Source organism: Lissotriton helveticus, chromosome 9 (genome assembly GCF_964261635.1).
Source record: "Lissotriton helveticus chromosome 9, aLisHel1.1, whole genome shotgun sequence".
NCBI classification, from domain to species: Eukaryota; Metazoa; Chordata; class Amphibia; order Caudata; family Salamandridae; genus Lissotriton; species Lissotriton helveticus.
This window is the reverse complement of record NC_136070.1, coordinates 229,987,241-230,009,861: the sequence shown is the minus strand read 5'-3', so window position 1 is coordinate 230,009,861 and position 22,621 is coordinate 229,987,241. Positions and strand designations below refer to the sequence as shown.

The following is a 22,621-nucleotide window of genomic DNA, read 5'->3' as shown; positions in this document are numbered from 1 at the left end:
TTTTGCATTTATGCAGGGAGTCCAACATAGCCGGTTCATGAATTTATGTGCGGTTGTAATTAATTGTAATATACATGAAATTTTGACAATAATGCGCTATGTCACGAACTGATGTGTACTGTGGGAATTCCCAGTTGACCCGCTACTGCATTTAACTTATTATCCAACATTCTTACAATTGTAGTCACATAAAAAGTACTGTATTTAAACAGATATCACTAAGAGCATGCTTAGAAACTGCCATTGTGTTTGCCCGTTTTTGCGTCTTTAAATGATTAATTTCACAGCTGTGTCATATATTATCATGAATTAAGGCGTAACCAATCAGTATTGTCGTTATTACCGCACTAGCACTTTAAATTTCAGCAACTCTTTCGGTGCACCATGTGACCAAGCCCTCTGTGTAGGGCGAAACGTTATCCTGCCGTGGTGTGCTGCTAAATAAAAAACTCACTAGCAAAAAAAAAAAAAAAAAAAAAAAAAAAAAAAATCCTGCCGTGGTGTGCTGCTAAATAAAAAAAACTCACTAGCACTCTGGGTCTTCCGTGTTCTTGCTAGTTGGTCAGCCGAGGATTGATGGCGTGGCGTGGCAGCAGGAGTACACATGTGGAAATATATATATATATATGTGTATATATATTTTTTTTTCAAAGCAACTCTGTGAGATCCCCCACCAGCCGTCTCCACGGCACAGAGGGATTTCACAGCATGACCGCTTTCTTTCTGGTAATTTTTATTTTATCTCTGACACCATGTGCGAACACAAAAGGACAGTCGACGCGTTTCGGCAAAAGCCTTCAACTGGACCATATATATATCCTGAATGCACACGTTCCTACTTGAGAATGATGTCGGCACTCCTGTGAATTCCACAGATTATATTTTATTTAAAAAATGAAATAATCAACTTGTTGCAGACGCAGCCTTGTTAAAGATAAATACACACATTTATACTGTTAAGTAAAAACTCTTAAAAATTCACTTACCTGCGAAGTAAAAGAGTAAAACCTTACCTGCTGTGTAAAGACAACTGCTGATGTACTGTATTACTAATCACTAGTTGATCTTGAAATAACATATTTACAAAAAAGAATTTCATGAAGTACTTGTATGTTTTTGTTAACTGGTTGGTGAGGCTTGTTATGGATCTAACTAGGCAAATCACTTAGTTACTACTTTATCCTTTTTAGCATTGACATTTTTAAAATCTAATTTGTTATTCATCTTCGAAGTTAAAAAATACGTTAAAACTGATCAGTATATCATTAATATCAACCTTATTAAAGCACTGCAGTGAAGCCTAAAAACCCCAAAAAAGTCTTATTAGTTAGAACTGATCACATTCTGAAATACCTTCAGGACTCGTAGCAAAGCCTTCGGTAGGGCAATGTGGTCATTGTAGTCGAAAACACAGTAAAACATTTGTGTTTTACTTGTGACGTTGATATCCATTGAAACAGCTACACTAGTTGCTTCTACCAAATGCCTTCTAAAAAAGTTATTTGGAGCCAGACCATTGTGGAATAAATACAAAGTGCAATGGGACTTATCATGATTGCACTAAGTTGGATTGCAGTTAGAACGAAATTGTAGGAACAACAGGGAAGAGGCACGTAGCTAAACCTTAAGTATTACAGCACTCTCATTAAGGGGAGTCCTAGTTTTTGCTCAGAGCAATATATTTCTCCTGCATATAAAGCCATATCCTGATTACCAATATAAGTAAGTCCAAAGTTCTTATTTTGATACATAACTTTGTGTCAGTGCGGTGTGAGTCAAACTGGCCTTTCGGCCAATCGGGTAGTGCTCAATGGGCTGGTCCGAGTTGGCCGATCTTTTTATTTTTAATTTTGGGTATTTGAGGGTAGTGTATTTTGGTCTGCTAGGCCGATTGTTAGTGTTGTTTCCCGGACATTAAACTAATGTACAGAGCATGCTCAAATCCATACAATCTTCCATACCTCACAAAACACTTGTACAGCTTTTCTGTACAAGTTCAAAACGACAACAAGGGCCACTTTTTTAGCTATGTAATACAATAAAAGGGGCCACTTTCATTTTGGTGTCCCAGTACAACCCTACTAAAGAATTCTTTCTTACTTCTCACACTTAAGATAAAGTGGGCTAAGTCGAGCGTAGAGCCATTATTTTTAAGGTGAATAACTTCTGAAATCAAAAAAGAAAATGATCCTACTCTTCTGACTAAACTTAATCTCGATGGCTTCTCCTCCTGGGTATCTTTACCATTGATAACACAGTATCGTTAGTATGTGACACTAGCAAAATAGCCCTACTCTGCTCCAGTCAGTGAAGAAAATGTAGTACCTCCTGATTCTTGATCAATTGATGACAGCTGCCCATATGCTGATCATATTGCGACTCAACCCAGGTAATACCATTCAGGCCAGTATCCCATAGTCCTAGCTCTTCACAAACAAGCCCTTTCTCCATGCCACGGCTTGTCTCTTATTCGACCAATAACATTTTATTATATTTTTTTGAAAGCCCTATATTGCCTTCTAACCCGTGATTAAGTTCAAACTTGGTTGTCTGGTATACAAGGTCCTTTATCTACGACGCTGACCATATCTGTCCAAACATCTTCCATCTCTGGGGGGCTACAAGGCCTGAAGAGAAAAGATACATTGGTATTGAAAACTCTACACTGGTGAAGAAATTGATCTTTGGGACTCCCTGTCCATGCCACTAAACACTCCTTCTTTTCCTTCAGGACAATTCTGGAAACGCATGTATTCGGCATCCATCTGAACCAGTCAGGAAGAACGCTTTCTAACCACATCTGTCATTGAATCGGTTCTCCCAGTTTAATATTACACAGAATGCATTGTTCCCTATGCACCTTGGGAGAGTCTGAAAAGTTGGGGAAATGAAGGGAGCGGCATACTTGCTGACAATGGACAAACCTAAGAGTGCTATGGCGAGCTGAAAGGGTGATGAATGCAGTGAGCTGAATCTAATCAAAACCTGCTTTATGTGACGTGCAGAAGATGAAATGGAGGTTGTATTCTCTGCGGAGATTAAAATATTGCTACGTGCTTGCACCTGTTTTATTCAGGCCTGGGGGGTTGGTACCCAAACCCAAAATGGGGTAGTATGGCACAAACTTGTAATGGTGATTCCTCTATGACCAAAGGTTGCATACAAATCACATAGATTAGTAAGGGGTGACAGGAGTATGTTTGCACCTAACAAGATGTGTTGAAAAAATATCTTATAGATGTATTGTGGATGTGGTGGTGTTTTTACAAGACTATAGGCCACCTGGAATGCTATAAGAGTTGAGACTGTTGTTCTTGGGTTCGCTCTCCATACCTTGAAAGGCACAGGTACTTTGTGGAATGAAATGAGAAGGCATGTAGGCCGCTGCATGTATATGGTGCGTCTCAGCTCTTACAACCTGACTTGTTCCACTTTCATGTATCTTTACTCTACATGCATGTTTAGGTCACCATTGCCACAAATCACTGTTATGTTTTTAGGTCTCGCCTAGCGATGCAGCGCATGCGCTCCTTCGCCTTGGCGAGACTATTGTTGTCGGTTTGGTACGCGAAGGGGGACAGGCCAGGTGCGAGCCTGGACAGGAGATACGCACGCACATGGTGTCTCCTCTGGCGTCTCGTGGGTTTTTCGACAGAAGGGGGACAGGACATGTGCATGCGCCCAGAAGACTGGACTTGTGCATGCGTACGGCTGAAGACGTTAGCATTAAAGACAGCAGGCGTGCGAGGACTGGAGATGTGCACGCACGTACAGCTCTCTCCCTCTCTCACTTTCCTTCCCTCCCCGTCATTCTTAACTTTTACACTGAGCGCACGTCACTGCTGGATGCATGATAAAGTCAGAGAAACCTCTTTGCTAAGGAAACTCTGGCTCTTCTGCTCACACTGGCCTGCTTGTCATCCATTTGCTGCGTCTGCTCTTATCTGTCTACATTAGGATAACCTGCTTCTGTAAGTGTAGAAAGTTCCCCGGGATGAGTATTCCAAGTGATCACTCAACCAGAGGTGGCAGCGCTAACATCCTAGACCGGTAAGCTGTTTGCGGCTAGACGATCACTTCTGGAGTGGCTTCTTCCGGTGCACCAAGTCCGAGGCGGCATCTTCCGGTGTGAGTAGGCCGTCTTTTCTGAGGTCGGGTCGCTTTCCTAACCAATCGCAGGATTCCTTGGACAATATGGCTACGCATACAGAGTAGTTGAGTTATTAATTTTACCAGTTAGGGTACGCTACGTTATTTGTCACCTATAATTGCATTATATTTGTTAAAACGGATGTGGGCCTGGCGTTTGTTGAAGTTCAGTAATGTGGAAAGTGAAGCAGAGACAGTGTGATTTTTAAGATTCTCTACTGGGAGTGGAAGGGAAGACACGCATCCAGGGACCACTTGCTTGGATCTGGAAGGTTGATGTGCATTTCTTTCAAGTGGCAATACCTGGAATCAGGCGTACATAGTGTCATAGTTCAGACAGTACACTTTGCATTGCATGCGTGACAATCCCATAAACCTCTTATGGCTGTATTTTGTGCTGTTTGTAGCCAGCTCAAAAGGGACCGAGGAAGCCAAGAACATTGCAGGAGTGCAGGTAATATTTAATTGAGGAGTCAAATTACCAATTTTATAAAATGAGGGCATTAGCCCACAAGATAGCATACTATCTATTTGACATTTTTGAATAAGAAATTTAGTAGTGAATTGTTTTAAGGTTTTTTCAGGGAGTACATCTTTAAATATAGTTGACACTATGCGGTGTCCCATGTTTTTACTGACACTTACATGACACACTAGATCACCTACAACCAACCCCCCAATCCATGTAATGTTTTTTTACCCAGAGGCACATTTTAGAATCTAAAATAAGTAACCAGAAAAGTTACATGCAGTTCAATCAGATTTTTTGTTCCGTATTTGCAAAACATTTCTGCAACTCCATAGCTCGGAAAATATTCCCAGTACAGATCACAGTGACCCTTCCTTTAACAGCTGCCGTGGACCTTTCTTTAGACACCCCTCATCCAAACATGCTTTATTGGGCGCTTGAAAACAAGCATTTGCAATACAACAGGTCTCGCATTTTATAAACTTTCACCTATCCATATTGTAAATGACAATGCCTTTTATTATTGTAGGTTTTTTAAACGCACAAATAAAATCCATTATCATTTAAAATGCCAATAGCTCAAAATCTCACAATTGCGAGACCGATTGTATTGCAAATACTTGTTCTTTGTATGCCTTTGTTAATGGATCATTTTAATACATTTGTATCCAGTCTTTCCCTGGCCTATTTAACTGGGGAGTTGGACAACTTGCAAGTACCTCTGCCCGTTTCTTTGCAGATGACCTAGTTCTACAGGATCAGACTCATGCTCTGGAATCTAGACTGTCTGGTATTAAAGCATCTCTGTATACCCCCCCCCCCTTGCAACCACTAAAATACTTTTGCTCTGACCTTTTTCAGTGTTCTGTAACATTGTTTCCATATTTAGAACCTATCTTCATATTATTGATAAGTGCACAGTGTTTGCATAAAAATTACACCATACATAATTTCCTGTGAGCAAATAAATATTTTTATGGAAAATACCACCTATCATGACTGTGAACTAGGTATTCGATTTTGCTTTTGAAAATTATTTTTATCACGTGTTCATTGCACAAAATTGTTTACACATCTGGTTCATCATGGTAAACATGAGAAATCACGTAATGCTTCTGGAGTAAATGGCTAGAATCGAAATTGGGTTGGGGTGATATTTTTGCTAGCTTGAATTAGAATGTATCTGCTTTTCTAGGCTAATTTGAATTCTCCATTACTAGTGTGAGTGAAACACCGAATATGTTCCCATAAGAGATACCTTATCTGTGGTTGGTATGGAAAATTATGTGGGTGATGGGTTGTTTAGAAACTATTGATAGATAAGCCTCCACAAGTGGAAGCCAGTTAGGCAGCAAGAAATTACCCCAGAATAAGTTATACTTTTGCACTTTTCGTTTGTCCTGTTGCATAAGTTAAGTATAAAGTGATTAAGTTGCATAAGGATAAGGCCACCAGCTTTTCCTTTTGGCTTTCAGTTAGTTACACTGGGAATAAATACATACATTAAAGGAAGATGTAAAATCTTTGTTCTGTTTTAATGTTTTAATTTTGGAAGTGCTGTCATTTCCTTGCTGTTACAGCAAACAAATGATAGACGGAATGCTGACAATGCAAACATTCTCCCCCAGTCAAAAGATCTGGGTTAAATCCATTGTTCTTTTGCCCACTACGCCACCTCAGTTTGGACACAGCCATATACAAATCAGTCTTGACCCTGTGCCCCATGGGAACAGTCCTTGCTAACACTGTATTTTAGGGTTATTTAAGCCAAAATGTAATTGGCCCTGTCTTAGATAGTTGAATCGGGCCACTAGAAACCATTGCTTCTAGATTGTTTAAAGCTTGGACTTTTCCAATACTGAGACCCTTTAGTGGCATTTTTGTAATAAAGTGTACGGAATAACCACAATTGATTATTTGAATTGTATTTATTTGTTTTAAATTGTGAAATTAAGTTTTAATGTGACTTAATCAATTGGAAGTTGAATGAATGAAATTCAAAAATCTTAATTTCTGATTGCATTACTCATATATTTATTGCTATTTTATGGATATGTTACTGATGATGATGATTAGTAAAAATGTTTGCGAGATTGATATATGTGTCACAGGTGTTAGTTTCACCTTTAAATGTTTGTTTCTACAGGTTCTCATCTACTGATTTCATTAAACAGCAGTGAATGCCTATATCTGAACCGAAATGGACAGAAAGTACGAACTCTCTCGCGCTGGAGAGGACATTTGATAGAAAGCGTGGGGTGGAACAAGTTTCTTGGAACCGAAACCAACACTGGCCCCATTCTAGTGGGCACAATTCAGGGCCAGATCTACGAAGCTGAAATTTCGACCAGTGAAGGTGGCCTTTTCAGCACAAATCCTGACCAGTACTTCCGTTTGGTTTATACACTTACTGAGGAAGGAGGGCCTGCTCCGGTCTGTTGTATAGATATAGAACGCAGTAGCGAAGGAAAGTGCTTCATTATTGCCACCACTCGTAAACGACTCTTCCAGTTTGTTGGTAAATTAGCTGATGGAGCAGAGCAGCAAAGTTTCAGCTCCTTGTTCAGTACGCAAAAAGATCCTATGCCAGGTTTTCAGGAGTTTCCAGCAAATCTTGGCTACAGTGAAATAGCATTTTACACATCAAAAATGCAGTCATTTCCTAGCTCATTTGCGTGGATGATGGGGAATGGAGTGTTGTACGGTAAAGTAGACCACGGTCGACCTGACTCTGTGTTGACCAATTTTCAGGTATGGGAATACCCTACTGATATTGACTTGCGTGTTAACAAGCCTATCTCCATTGTGCTGACCCAGTTTCACTTCTTGTTACTTTTACCGGACCGAGTGAAGGCAGTTTGTATTCTGAATGGTCAAGTTGTCTTTCAGGATTTCTTCCTGGAGAAATTTGGCTCTCTGAAACGCATGGTGAAGGATCCCAATATTGGACAAATTTGGATTCACACTGAGAAGGCGGTGTTCCGCTACCATGTACAGCGTGAATCTAGGGATGTGTGGAAGATGTACATGGACATGGGAAAGTTTGATTTGGCGAAAGAATACTGCAAGGATAAGCCAGACTGCCTTGACATTGTACTTGCTAAAGAGGCTGAACATTGCTTTCAGAGCAAGAGGTATCTGGAGAGTGCCAAATGTTATGCACTAACTCAGAATTACTTTGAAGAGATAGCCCTCAAGTTCATTGAAGCCAAGCAAGAAGAGGCTCTAATGGAATTTTTGCGGAAAAAGTTGGGAAGTTTGAAACAGACGGAGATGATACAGGCCACTCTATTGACAACGTGGTTAACTGAACTTTACTTGAACCGCTTGGGTTTACTAGAAGGTGATGCCATAAAACGGCCATTGTACCTAGAAACACGAGACGAATTCCGTTTTTTCTTGAGCAGTTCCAAAAATAAAGAATGTCTCTTTAACAACCGTGCCTCCATCCATGATCTCCTTGCCAGTCATGGAGACACCGAGCACATGGTATACTTTGCTGTGCTCATGCAAGACTATGACAGAGTGGTGTCCCACCACTGCCAACATGACAACTATGATGAAGCACTTAATGTTCTGTCCAAACACAGGGACAAAACCCTTTTTTACAAGTTTTCTCCAGTATTAATGCAACACATTCCAAAGAAAGTGGTAGATGCCTGGATTGGTATGGGCAAGAAACTGGATGCAAGGAACCTCATTCCGGCCCTTGTGAACTATAGCCAGAGTGGCAGCTCCCAACAAATCAAAGAAGCTATCCGGTACATGGAGTTTTGTGTATATAAACTAGAGGAAACTGAGCAAGCTATTCATAACTATCTGCTGTCTCTCTATGCTCAGTACCAGCCAGATTCCTTGCTGCCGTATCTTCTAAATGCTGGAACAAACCCCAACCGGATTCACTATGACTTAAAATATGCACTTCGACTTTGTGCAGAACACGGTCATCACCATGCCTGTGTCCATGTTTACAAGGTGATGGAACTGTATGAGGAGGCAGTGGATTTAGCCTTGCAAGTAAGTTTGTAAGTGTATGAATGCAGCATGTTCAAGTTGGTAAATATTTAAATGAAATTGACATCTGTCTTCTGTTGGATATGTGCTCCAAACAGTAAAAACCCTACCCTTTAGCCCAAAACCCCCTCCCAAGCCAGTTCATCTAGATCTTTAATTAAATCTAGAAAGGTTTCTCTTTCAAAGAAGGTATTTAGAAGGGGCCTATCCCTCACTCTTAATGTGGTCTCCAATCTTGTTGGCAAACTTTCTGTAATTCTCTCCACGTATTCCCATCCTTTCAACAAATGCTGTTTTTTTAAATGTATTTCTTTGCATCAGTACTGACAGAAGCTTTAGCGCCATCATTAGCCGCCAGTGTCAGAACTGAGAAGTTGTTAATGTGTGCCATTGGCAGCTGTGGTTTTTTATAGGGTCTGTTTCTTCGATGCTGAACGGTTTGTGTCCAAGAGAAGGTTTTTCTCAGAAGGAAAAGACTGTGCATGCTGCCTCCAGTTAGATTCATCCTAATGCTTTGAGTGAGACCATAAGTTGGTCCCAATTTGCGTCATGGTGATGGCTCTCTACATGATGAGGAATTATGGTTATTCTCTGCTTGGGGTAAGATAACATATGTTGAATACTGGAAGGACTATCATGCTACCACAAAGAAACTGAGGGACTTTCCTAAGGACTCTGCTTCTTTTCACTCAATATCATTGACACACACAAAATTAAAAAAACATAAGAACTGTCTACGTCATAAAATAGGAAAGAAAGGAGTTACTTTAGTGCTGAAACAAGTATTGGCGCCATCGTTGGTCTGCAGATTCTGTGATTAGAAGTTTGCTTGCACCATTCATTGGCAGTTGTTTTCTGAGGGGTTTTCATTGGTGCTGAATATTTTGGGTCCGAGGGAACAGTTTTCTCAGAAACTGCCTGTTGAGAGGTTCATCATAATATGTCTTATGTAGACCCGGAGGCTACCCAGTCTGCTTCTGCCATGATGGTGATCCTTTGTGTGTTATGAGGACTACCAGTTATGCCCTGTTGGGGGTCAGGTAACAGACATTGAACACTTGGATCACTGTGAACACACTATAAAGAAACAACAGTACACTACTCTGGACACTCTCATTGAATGACTTACTAAATATGTTGTTTTTCTCTGAAATGTTTTTCAAGTTTTTTTGTGTTACCAGAAATAAATAATGGATACTGGGCAATGGATAACACAATTAAGTTCTAATATCGATACCTGAGTGAGACTTGGGAAGCTATGAACTTTCCTCTATGAAACTATCAATCAAACACACAAGGAAATGATTACTGTTCTGGTCTTCGGCCTGTTTTACTAAAAAGATAATTATCCCTTTCCAGAAAGATATGTACTTTCATATTGACTGTACCCTTTCCTGCAATGTTACATGGAAATCCTCTACTTGTATGCAGGAATGATTGTGAATCATCGTTGGGAAAGTGGAATATCCTACACAGGACTCTGCATCTTAGGACATCATGGCATTCAATTACTGAAAAAACAAAAGCCAACAAGGTAATTTCAGATGCAAACCATGCTTTAGAATGTTAACCACTTGGATGCTAATGACAAGGGTAACTCGTCATGGAGTTATTAAACCTCTGTCCCCTCCCAACCCCCCTCTCCACCATACCCCTGTCTCAGCCTGGAAAGGAGCTACCCCTACAATTCAGGACCTTTGGCAATTCAGCAAATTCAGTTTCCCTGATATCCAACGATATGATGTGGATATCACATACAATGAGAAAATGTAAGTCCCAAAGTCAATCGAGATCAGGCTAGGTTTGCAATCTATGAAGATCATGCAAACTATAATCAAATGGTGAAACGGACATGTCTGATTTCGCTACTCTGCAAGTGTTCCCTGGATTTGTACTGAGAGGCCACTATTGGCCAAACCTTGTGGGACACAAGCAGGAAGCTCAATTTCATGTTAGTCATTTGTCTTTTTCAGGGATTACTCTTCAGTTCCTGCAGAGACAAAGCGATTCAAATGATGAAAACAATGTATGCATGTTGTGCAGATCTAGACGAGAAGAGACCATGTGATCTCTGGTGCTTTTGTGGCAACTACTCTAGAAGACTGTTCCATATGATTCATGAACCAGATGGTAGAACCCAGTTTTATGCACAAAAAGTTTAGCAAAGAGATTAAACAATTATGTGGCAGGGTAGCAAAACATGTCCGGCCCTACTTTTGCTAAACTCTTCACCCAAAATCAGTGACTTACTGAGCTGATTGTGCTATCCCCCATTCACACATATCACCCCAGTGAGAGGCCGAGTGCATCTTTTACTTTCCAGACTCAAAAATATTTTCAGAAAAACAAGTGCTAGAAATTGACTTTTTGATACTGCGTCCAATGTGTCAGTTATTAGAAAAGCTTCCTTGATTGGAGCATCTTATCAAAGGAACATTTGGTGTCTGTGTCATTTGAGGCACACAGTCTGCTTCAGAGAGCATCTTAATCAAATGGTTTCAGGACCAAGCAGAGTTGAGTCAACCCAACAAACACAGAGCCCTCTCCATCGCAGTTATTACTTTTTGCTTGCACTGGAGAGTGCTCAGCAATAAGAGATGGAGTGGTGGTCTTTCTGAGCAAGTGGGCCCACAGGTTTGGGAATATTCCCTTGAATCCTGGGTGCTTCCTCCCAAAATGCACCTTTGAGCGCAGCAATCTGGCTGTGGGCCACCTCTGAAGTGATACACGCGCACAGAGCCTCCTAAAAACGTCTTTGCCCCAATGTGCTATTTATGGCCTTCTGAACTTTGGTCTCCATCTACAGACACAAATACGAGGGTGCTAGTGCTCACCACTGATGAAGCCTACTCTTTTAAAGCACATAATAAAGCTTTTCTGTTCTTCTATTTCACCCCGCACAATCCCCAGACGATCCTCTCTTTTGTGTCAGTTGACAAACAATCCATTGTAGTGTCAGCCTTTATTATTTCCTGGCTTAATTACAGAACCTGTTGATCTTTGGGTATTTTTCCCTATTTGCTAAATATGCTACAGCCTGTCCTGAACTTGACCATGTAGACTACCTGCAAACTGCTTAAATTCAACCATATCTCAGAGTCACTTTCATTGGTCTCCAGTTGAGCAGATGTTGGAATTTAGAGCTCTCGGTCTAATCTGGTAAAATCTTGTATCTTATTCCCAGACTGCTCCTTATGCTCATCACCGTTCCCCATGACATTTTGCTCTCACATAATTGGTACTATATAGTGCTAGAATCTGCAACCCTTGCTGTAATATGGACGTGTCCCATGGTTCAAACAACACGTGTGGACTCTTGCTGCACTCTGGTGCTCTTGTGTAGTCAGACCCATAAGGTTTATCATAGCAGAGGGTACAACTTGTACTTTTTTTATGAAGGAAGTAACTCTATAATAGGGTGACCAGATCTTGAGAACCAAAAACCGGGACATTTTAGAAAAAGAGAACTACAATTTTTCATACACGGGATTGCGCAGAATGACCGCTCCCATCAAGATAGGATAACAAAAGATGCATTAAGAAAATAAATAACATTTAATTTCTACAAGCAACATCATACCTATTAATTATATTGCTTAATTATAACAGCTGCTAACTAGCACAGCTCTAGAACAACCCAAAAAGTGCCTCACTGTTTTCAGTCCACCCTCTCTAAAAACCGAGACATTAGCCAAAATTGCCGAAATCTGCCGTGACAGCTGGTGAAACACCGGGACTGTCCGGGCAAATCCGGGACGTCTGGTCACCCTACTTTATAAGAGCAAGGAAAACACTTTACTCTTGTTAATACAGAATAGACAAAAATATCCGGAACTTGAAAAAAAACGATGACCCAATTTAGATCTAATGTGCTTAAACACATTTAATTGAAAATAATATTTTTTAAATATTTCTTTTAGGTGAATTCTCCCTTTGCCATTTAAGGAGATTGCATGGTCAACCTAGACCTGCAAGGCACCACTTACCGTTGGGCAAAATGCTAACATTCTTACTTCTTTTATCCTGGGTTTGGTAATTGCCAGCCAAGATACTTTATTTCAGTTCAGGATCATGTCCATGAGTTTTCACACATTGCTTAGGAAGGATGGAAACCTGATTTGATGTGATTTATAATTTGTAAAGTGCTTATAAGGGCTAAGCGTTACCAGCTATTTTGAGGGATGAAGTGTCCTGGCGCAAGAGTGGACAGAATAGACTATGGAAAGTAGGAGGCGCCTGCCAATCCTCGCCTGGGAGGTGAGAAAACTAAATGTTATTTACAAAAAGGTAGGTCTTATGTTTCTTTCTGAAGTTAATGAAAGCATTCTTTTTGCGTAATGCTAAAGGAAGTGCATTTCACAGCTTCTTAGTAATCGCAGCCAAGGAACATCTGCCCATTGTGGCGTTCCTAAAGTTCAGTACAGTGGCCTTCCAAGCGTAACGGAAACTAAGGTCTCTTGCAGGTTGATACCATATGAACATCATTGTCATGTAGGATGAATGAGTCTCAATATAAAGAGTTTAATGGCAGAGACATAAAGCCTTGCAGTTGCATCTTTTTTAGACTGAAAGCCAGTGAAACTTGGCCTTGTCATTAGGGTCAGTATTGTTTTGCGGCCTAGGACCTATGTGATAGCAGCATTCTGCAACAGCTGAAGTTTGTGCACTAGGTATTTGGTAAGACCCACATAAATTGCATTAGTCAATTCTATAAAGGATGAGGGCTTGGGCGGGGTATTTCCCGGAGGAAGCCGGAGTGAAGGGAAGAATCTTCCTGATGATCTTTAAAAGGTTGAAGCCTATCCTTCTTGTGATGTCTATATAATCCCTTAATGACAACTCTGAGTCCACTCATGCAAAGCTTAAGAACCTGAAGTGAGTGGGTAGGCACTGTGCCTAGAGATGTCTGCCGCTGAATGTGAAACCCTTCATTGCGGGATGCAAAGACTACAATTTCAGTGTTCTCTATGTTAAGGACTAGGGAGGTTACCACCCCTGGGTCTGCCACCTCCTGCCAGCAATTCTTAAAGTTGGTAGTTGTTTTCTCTGGGTCGGAATCTAGCCTGATGATCATTTATGTATCATCAGCATGCAAATAAAATGTAATGCTGAACGATTCAGCGAAACTTAAAGATTAAAACGGGCAGGGCTGAGAACTGATACCTGAGGGACTCCATTTATTTCCTTAGTGGTGGATCTGAATTTGCCTAGAGCAGCAGTTTGAATTATTTCTGAAAGGAAAGCGCAAAACCAGGTAAGTACTGTTCTCCCTAGGGCGATTGCATTGAGTCTGCATTGGGTGGAGGAGTCCGAAATGGTTTCAAAAGCTGATGATAGATGTATCAATATCACTGCACCCACTCCCACCATACCCAAGGTGTCCCTGAAACCTTGTACTGCTTTTGCAAGCTCTGTTTCCATAGATTATTTGTTCTGAAGCCCTGATTGGATTCTATGTAAGGCATGATTACGTTCCAAGTGAGCGAATAGTTTGCTTGTTAACTAGAGTCTTTGCATGGCAGAGAGGGAAAGTATTGTAATTGGACTAAAGTTGGCCAAAGTTGCGCAATCGTGGGACTGTGGGCTTTTTTTAAAGGGTTGTGACCAAGACAGATTTCCATAACTTACGAACCACACCTGTAGACAGTGATGAGTTACAGACCTCTGTCAAGTAGTGAGCTACTGTAGTGATGGTAGTTTTAAGTTGGGAAATGGGACATGCATCTGAGATGTGTGAGTTTGTAACTAGCTGGAATTGAGGACCAAATTGACGCTTGTGTGCTTGGGAGCGAGGGGGGATTGATGCAGACAGACTGGCAGAAAGAGCCTGTTAACCTGTTTAAGATGCCAAGGTCTACACATTATTTTCGACCTAGACGTGGTACTAGAGAAGTCCTCTTCTGTGGGATTTCCTTTATGCTTCACAATCTGAACTGGACAAAGTCTCCAGTGGTTCGTCAGAACAAAGTCATGTTTGTGGGAGTGATCTTGGACATACTTCAGATGCAACTGTTTCAATATTTGGAGGAAGTTAGACAATTTCCTGAATGCAGCCTCTCTGATAATAAGTCTGCTTGATCTTGTGTCCCAGTGATTTTGATTCCAAATCGTCCCTCCACGTGAGTCTGCCCCAGCAAATGCACTGGGCACTGACCTTGTGCAACTGGGGGGGACAGAATCTTAATCTACCATCAGGCAGCCCAGTTCCCTGCTTTGTGGAACAAAAAGTTGATTGTAATACCTGGCTAATGTTTGCAGCTTCTACCACGCATGGGGCCTGTAGCCGAAGACGCTTCTATGACAAGATGAGAAGCTCCTCCCCGAATGACTCTACCGCGCATTGCATTGAGGAATAGTATTCTGATGGTGATCCCGTTAGTCTAACAGTTGTCAATGTCAGTGTTTCGGGAAAGTCAGTGTTGGTAGGACATCTTGACTACCGTGTGTTGTGCCATCAGTTAAGGAAGTACAAAAGTCTTAATTCTCTGCAGAGGCATCCAGCTGCTGTGGACATACATTTTTCATCTCCAAATCCACCTGTGGATGTGTCTCACTTCTGTAGCTCACAATCAGAGGGGTGATGCTGTAATAGGTCAACTTTCAGGAGAGTAATAGTTGAAATTACACCTAGGTAGGGTTTAAGATAATTTGAAATAAAAGGAAGGCTAACAATGAAATGTTTGCCATTGAAGAAGATTCACAATGTAATTGTCTGTACCTACGCATCCAAGTCTACTTTTGCTCTGAAATGTTTTTCATCTGGTACATTATTGCATGCCTTTTAACCCATAGTTTTCATTTAAGTGACTCTGAGGAAGTTCATGGGAATAGATTTGACAGGGATCCTCTTAACTCCAGATCTGGGCCAGAAACCTACCCACGTATGCCTTGCTAAGCCTGAAGTCTGATTGGAGATGCTATTCACAAATGTAACTGATCTAATATTGAGGAGCAGAGGTGGGATTCTACCATCTTTGTACTTACATGTACACCATATTGTAATTTATTAAATGAGACCGCAGCTTTCTACCAGGATGCGTTATTCAAGTAGAGTAGACCCTCTGTTGTGTTGCGCATAGATATAATCCATAATCGTGCCACGGACATCCCTAATTGCTTCATTTGGCCAGGGCATTCCTCCTATAGTCTTCAGTTGGAGTTCACTTGTCAGCAGTGACGGGCTACAGAAATCTAATTAGGAATCCATTTTGAAAAGCACTGAGGATTCAGAATTCTCTAAAAGGCTTGAAAGGGGAATTTTCCCCCATCAAAAATTCAAGATTTCTTTTTCTTGCTTAATCTTAATGCTAATGCAGTCAGCCTTTGAGCTTATGTAATAAATACAACGATCACGAATTCTTGATGTGGAAGGTGGCCTTCCTAACTTTATTCACATTTGCTGGAAGTCTTAGCAGAATTCAAGTGCTGTCCTTTGAAAAACTTTTCACTTTTTTTCATTGAAGCACAACAGTATAGTGAATCTTTGCTTTCTACTTAAGTGTAAGAAAGCCTTCTGATTTGGCAATCTGCATAGTTGACGTCTACTGTGGGCCAGACAGACCAGAATCCAATGGACTCTTAAAATCATATGGCGCTCTTTCAGTATTGTGTATTCACAAAAAATATTATGCCGTTCTCTCATTTTAACTCCTACTACTCTGGAACTGCTGTGAATCACGTGTTGTCTTTCTGAAGTTTTTCAAAACACGGTGTGCATTGTATTCATGTCATTTCAAAAGATTTTAGAAAGTAACACTATACAAGCTAATAGTTCACCAGCCCTATTTATTTATTTTGTTTGTATCGTTTACACACCAAACCTCAAGGGCTTTTACACGTTCATGAAAACTATACATAGCGAGAGAGGTTACATTTGAATAGTGCTGTACTGGTTGGTTTTAGTTGCACCTAAATTATCCAGTGAAAGATCCAAGACCAGCATCTGGATCAGCCAGGCTTGTTTACTGATCAGGATCCTGTCCATATGGTACCCTGGCTGGGCGGTCATCATTAAGTGGCGAAGTCCATCAGGCGTTTGTGAGGCAAATCAGACAACATAAAAAGCAAAGCATAATTATGTAGCGTAGGTGGATGGGTTTCATGATTTCTGTTCTTTGTATTTCGTTGGAATGATCTTGGATAAGCTGATTGTGCCCCAAAGTTGATGGCTGAATGGGAAGGTAGAAGCAAATGGATGGATTTGGGGAGTAAGAGGGGAGAGGGTGCAAGGGTGTCTGTATTCACAGAGTTGGACCTGGTAGGTTGTTCTTGTGCTGTCACTGAGAAGCATTGTCTCCCCTCTGCTTGTATTTGGCTGTGGGGAGACCAGAAGTCACACTTCAGCAAGTGTATAGCACAGTTTTGTTCTTGCAGGTATTTGTGAGGTATGCCTTTGATTTGTGGGAATGTGAGGCACAAAATGTTGAATATTAACCATTTAGTTTTTTACTTGGTTTCTAAGGTAGGCTGCTCCTGCTTCCTTCCTTATCTCCTATCCTCTTCAACCTTTTCTTAGAACCATTAGCTAATCTCTAAATTCCATGAGCATGCTTTTCTGTATGTATGCGGACGATATGCAACTTTCTGAAAATCTCATCCCCGGATAACATCATCTCACTCAGCACTACCGTAACGTCTATGCAGAATTGGTTAACTGAGAACCATCTCCTGCTCAACACCGCCAAAACTGAGTTCTTTCTCATCTCTCCTCCGAACCACATCCCCAAGCTAGACCTTTGGCTGAATCATCTCACTGCTTTCAACTGCACCCCACTCATCATAGACTCTACCAAATCACTCGGAATCACCCTGGACAAGCACCTGAATATGAAAAATCACATCAGCAGTGTGTGTATGGGGAGCTAATCATTTGATGAGGACACTTTGAAATATCAAACCATTCCTTCCACAAATTGATTTCAAGCAGGTGGTCCAAGCGCTTGTCTTGCCGAGGCTGGATTACGGCAGCACTACGCTCTGTGGCTTTCCCAAATACACCCTGGCTCCACTAAGGGCATCATTGAACGCTGCAACTAGATTGGTTACTGATACCAAATGAAATGAGCACATTACCCAGTCCTAAAATCTCTGAAATGGTTGCCCTATGAAGCTCGAATTAAGTTAAAGATTGCCGTTCTGGCGCACAAAGCCCTGCATTTCAAAACTCCCAGGTACCTAGCACAAAAGCTTGAATTATCCTATGGTGGTAGAGCCTCAAAAAGCGCTAACACTTTCCTCTTGAAACCACTCATCCATAGCAAAACGAGAACTTGTCACTGAGCCTTCTCCAGGGCTGCCCCAAAGATATGGAACTCTCTTCCACTGGAAGTACGCAGAATCTCCCCAACGACTGCTTTCAAACTGGAAGCCAAAAGATTTCTAATGAATACATTCTTACCTTAATGGGGCTAGGTTCACCTGCTCAAAGCCATTGATCCTGCACCCATTATACCATCATTTGATACTGCTCTTCCTTACCACATAGTGTGCCCCCCCTTCTATATACCTGTTTATTGTATTACTCTCCTTGACTAATGTGTTTTGTAATTTTGCGTTTTTTTGTTGTTGTTTTTTTTTTTGTCTTGCTGGAAGGGCACACAAGCTGAGGCACGGGAATTTGTGGAAGCAATCAATGCTAATGACAGCAACTTGCATTTTACGGCAAACATCAGCAATACCACAGTAAACTTCCTAGATACACAAATATACATCAAAAACAATAGAATTGAGACAAGGCTATACAGGAAAAAAACGTCTGGCAAATCCGTGTTGCACGCCAGCAGTTCTCACCTGCGACATTTGATTAACAGTACACCTTATGGTGAAATGCTGCGCCTCAAGCATATCCATAGTGGCAATACAGACCTGTTAGAAGCCCAGGCAGCTTGTAGAGACAGATTTCTTGAGCCGTGGATATTCCCGTAAGATTGTCAATAGAGCCATAAAAAAAATATATGACCAAGCATAGGGAAGATTTACTCGGACAAGCAGACAGACCACAGTGTGGGTTCAGAAGATGTAACTGCAGTAGACACAGGCCCCTATGATGATTTCAGAATCATATTGGGGTACAGCAAGCAACACAGCAGTATCCAATTGATCATCAAACGTAACTGTCCCCTACTACTTAATTATCCAGTCATAGGGCCATCACTACCTCCGAAAGCCTCTATTACATATAGCAGAGGTAGGTCCATGAGGAACAGTTAGGTGAAAACCAGTCCGGAGGTGATTGAAGGGACCAACTGGCTACAAACCCACAAAGGGTTTTACAAATGCAAGGTTTGCAAGGCATGTCAACAGGGTATAAATACCAGCACATACCAAACCCATTCAGTACCAAAGAAACTTCGATAACCAAACTTTTGACATGCAAGACTGAATACGCGGTTTATGTACTGATATGCCCACGTGGCCTTCAGTACATAGGGATCACCAAGTTCCAAGTACACAAGAGAGTGCTCCAGCACATGCGTGCTATAACTAATCAAGACAATACCTACCCAGTAGCCAGACACTTTAAGGAGCTGCACAAATCACAGCTCCGATCTCAGATACTATTATTATTATTATTATGCGTTCTTATATAGCGCTCGATTACCCGTAGGCATCTTGGCGCTTGCCTTGGGAACCCGTCCTGGCTTTTTCCCTGTGAGATACCCGTACTGGGCATCCCCAAGGTGAAAGCCAGGCATCCCGCCGCGGGGGGCCGTAGTGGAGATTAAGCAAGCTAATGCCCAGAGCTGCCGAGTGTGAACCCGTGATTCGAGTAGGCACCGAAACGAGAATTATCGAGTCCGTGGATATTTTGGGCTCAAGACCCTGCCGCGATTCAGAAAAGGGGGTGGTGATGAACAGAGTGCCTGAATTAAGCAGACCACTCTGACCCAGTCCAAAGATCAGGGCTTGATCCATCACCGTTTTTTAGCTCACTGCACCATCCCAGCTCAGAACTTGGCTATATGCAAATTAGTCTGTTCCTGTCCCAGTGCATGATGGGAACAGGGCAAACCAAACTACCAAGCCAATTCTTATACTGGGAAGGAAACAAGCTTCCGGGGACCGGTTTCTGCCATTTCAGGCGTCGTCGGCCCGGCTTGCTTTAATCCTGATGGTGCAGTGAGCAAGGGACTCACATCTGAGTATACCCTTCCACGCTTATGGTGGACAAAATGATTCAGAAAAGGGGGTGGTGATGAACAGAGTGCCTGAATTAAGCAGACCCTGCCGCATCGGGAATTGAACCCTGGTCCCGGGTCTGACCTCTGCTTCAGGGTCTGCCTCCTCTAACCAGTGAGCCACACTTCTCCGATGTCATCGATTCTGTGCCCCCGAGTAGACATGGAGGAAATAGTGAGATTAAACTCACTCACCCTTGACCATTCCTCACAAACTCCTACACCACACATAGTACTGAAGATCATTGCTCCTGCGTAGTCGTAGGTCGTAGCACGCCCCGTTCCGCAGCCGGACGGGAAGACCCCCATGATGAAGCATGACACCAAGGGCCCTTTTGATGTGTGAGGGGTATTTAGGCAAACACTGGGTGCTTCCAACCAATGTAGGAAACACACTCTAACCTGTGAGAACACTTCAACTGAAAGAAACCCTTCTACAGGTGGATCCTTGTGTTTTGTATAGTTTTCCGGAGGAGGACGTATCCACCTCCAGTGCCCTTCGCGGACACTACCTCTTCACTCCCTCTCTTGTTATTTGTTATCTATGGCTACACCTAAATGTGTGTAATCTTTGATTTTAAGCACTTGCTCCTTCCCTAGAGTCCACCTAAAGGCATTCTGTATTTTTACCAAATCATACTTTGGTTTTGATGGAAATGTCACAGAAGGTAAGGGATATGCACATGATGGTGACGTTATTAAAGTGGTGGGTTGTATCTAGGACTAGGATTTCTGTTTGAAGTCACTTGGTTTAAACCTGTTTCTCCCCATCAATACCTCATTGCTTTCAGATCCTTTGCTTATGGCTTCTGTTTAATTGGGAAGGCCATGACTGACATATAATTGCATATTATAGCACTGGATTGGATATGCTGCATGTGGAGGGTCCATTAGACATTTTATTGGCTGGGAATGGTGGGGAGCCTTGTGTGCAGTGTAAAGGTGAGGTCTTTCATCCTTATTCATTAAAAGCACTCCTCAAGGATTAAGTAACACAATCTAGTGACTTTGCTTGATGTGTTTGCCACTGATTAGAATCTCTGGAGTGGTACATTGTAGTCTACAGTCTGAATTACTTTGAGAGTGCATGCATAGTTAACTTTTTCTGATTGTCTTTGAAAACTCTCCAACTCCTCTTATGTTTTAGGTCGATGTTGATCTGGCAAAGTCCTGTGCAGATTTGCCTGAAGAAGACGAAGAGTTAAAGAAGAAGCTCTGGTTGAAAATTGCTCGGCATGTTGTTCAGGAAGAGAAGGATGTGAAGAAAGCCATGGTCTGCCTGTCTAGTTGCAGTCTCTTAAAGATTGAAGATATCCTTCCCTTTTTTCCAGACTTTGTCACCATTGATCACTTCAAGGAAGCCATATGTAGTTCATTGGATGCCTACAACAAGCATATTGAAGAGCTTAAAACTGAAATGGAAGAAGCCACTCTTAGTGCAAAAAGGATCCGGGAGGACATCCAGGAGATGAGAAACAAATATGGCTCAGTGGAGCCGCAAGAGAAGTGCTCTGCTTGTGAGTTCCCCCTGCTCAACCGCACCTTCTATCTGTTTCTCTGTGGCCATATGTTCCATTATGACTGTTTACTGCAGTCTGTCCTTCCCAACTTGCCCACTTACAAGCAGGTCAAACTGGAAGATCTTCAAAAGAAGCTGTTAACCTCAAATCCGCCTGTCAAAAGTCGCCACCAACCCAAGGAGGAAGATACTATCAGTCTTGGAAAGGGTCAGCAAACTCGTGAACAAATTAAGGCAGATGTTGATGACATTGTGGCAGCTGAATGCGTATACTGTGGAGAGTTAATGATTCGGACTATTGACAAACCTTTTATTGATCCACAGAAATATGATGAAGAGATGCAAAGCTGGTTTTAGGCTTGCCCAGCTAGGTCATGGACCATCACAATAGAAAACGGATGGCTTTCCTTGATTATTAAAATGTTCTAGATATCCACTCTTATTAAGATAAGATGGGTGGCACTATTCAGCATGGGGATTCATAATGATCCCTCAATTACAATGCAGTTTAAAATATTTAAAACCGTCCTATAAAGTCTCTCAATATCTGCTTTTCTGTATCAAGTTTCTCAAGGTCAAATAAATGAGAGAGCATCCTAAATTACTATAAGTGTGTGATCTTTAATTCACCAACCCTGAACTGAGTTGTATTTTTCTTGGTTCTAAGCCTTGTAATTGAGACCACACTGGGTACTCTTGCCAAAAAGTAGTTTGCCGCAATGGATGACTTAGACTAAATCTGAACGTCAACGCAGATAAAATATTCTGATTGACGATACCGTGCTCTTATAATTCTAATTTTCTTAAATGTTATATAGGCGAATAGAAAGAAAATTCTGATTTAGTAAAAGACACAGCAGCAAGCATGCATTCACAAAATATGCTTCAGGTGAGTTGAATCCCCATTATTGTAAAAAATATCAAAATCTTGAAAGTGCCTTGGAAAAGCCACTATTGCATCACTCCTGAAAATACAGGAGAAACTAAATCTTCTCAACACAAACAAGTCCTTGGGTCTACACTAGTGTACATAAATGCCTGTGAAGTGAAGGAACGGTGTCTCATGCAATCTCCACTTGGGAGAAACATGTGCGTCCCTTTAACGAAGCAGTTTAAATCCATACTGCTTTTTGCACTGCTTTTTAATCCTGTCAGTGGGAGCAAGTTATTAAAATCTATTTTGTCCCTACTAGACAGTTTTAACCTCACTAACCCGCTTGCTACATTTTGTTTTGTGCTGCATCCTCAATACACCATTGCTCATCTGTGGGATTTAGTATCCTTGATAGTGTA

The 22,621-nt window shown here is 41.6% G+C and overlaps 1 protein-coding gene across 1 annotated transcript in view; it reads left to right on the top strand.

The window, feature by feature from the left end:
• The window catches only part of VPS18 (VPS18 core subunit of CORVET and HOPS complexes), an 83,644-nt gene extending 61,711 nt beyond the window's left edge, over positions 1-21,933 (top strand). The window contains exons 4-5 of the mRNA XM_078659773.1: positions 6,765-8,635; positions 20,957-21,933. Coding sequence (XP_078515899.1) covers positions 6,765-8,635; positions 20,957-21,685 — 2,600 coding nt within the window. The 3' untranslated portion in view covers positions 21,686-21,933. The remainder of the gene's footprint in view (positions 1-6,764; positions 8,636-20,956) is intronic.
• Positions 21,934-22,621: the final 688 nt, after the last annotated feature.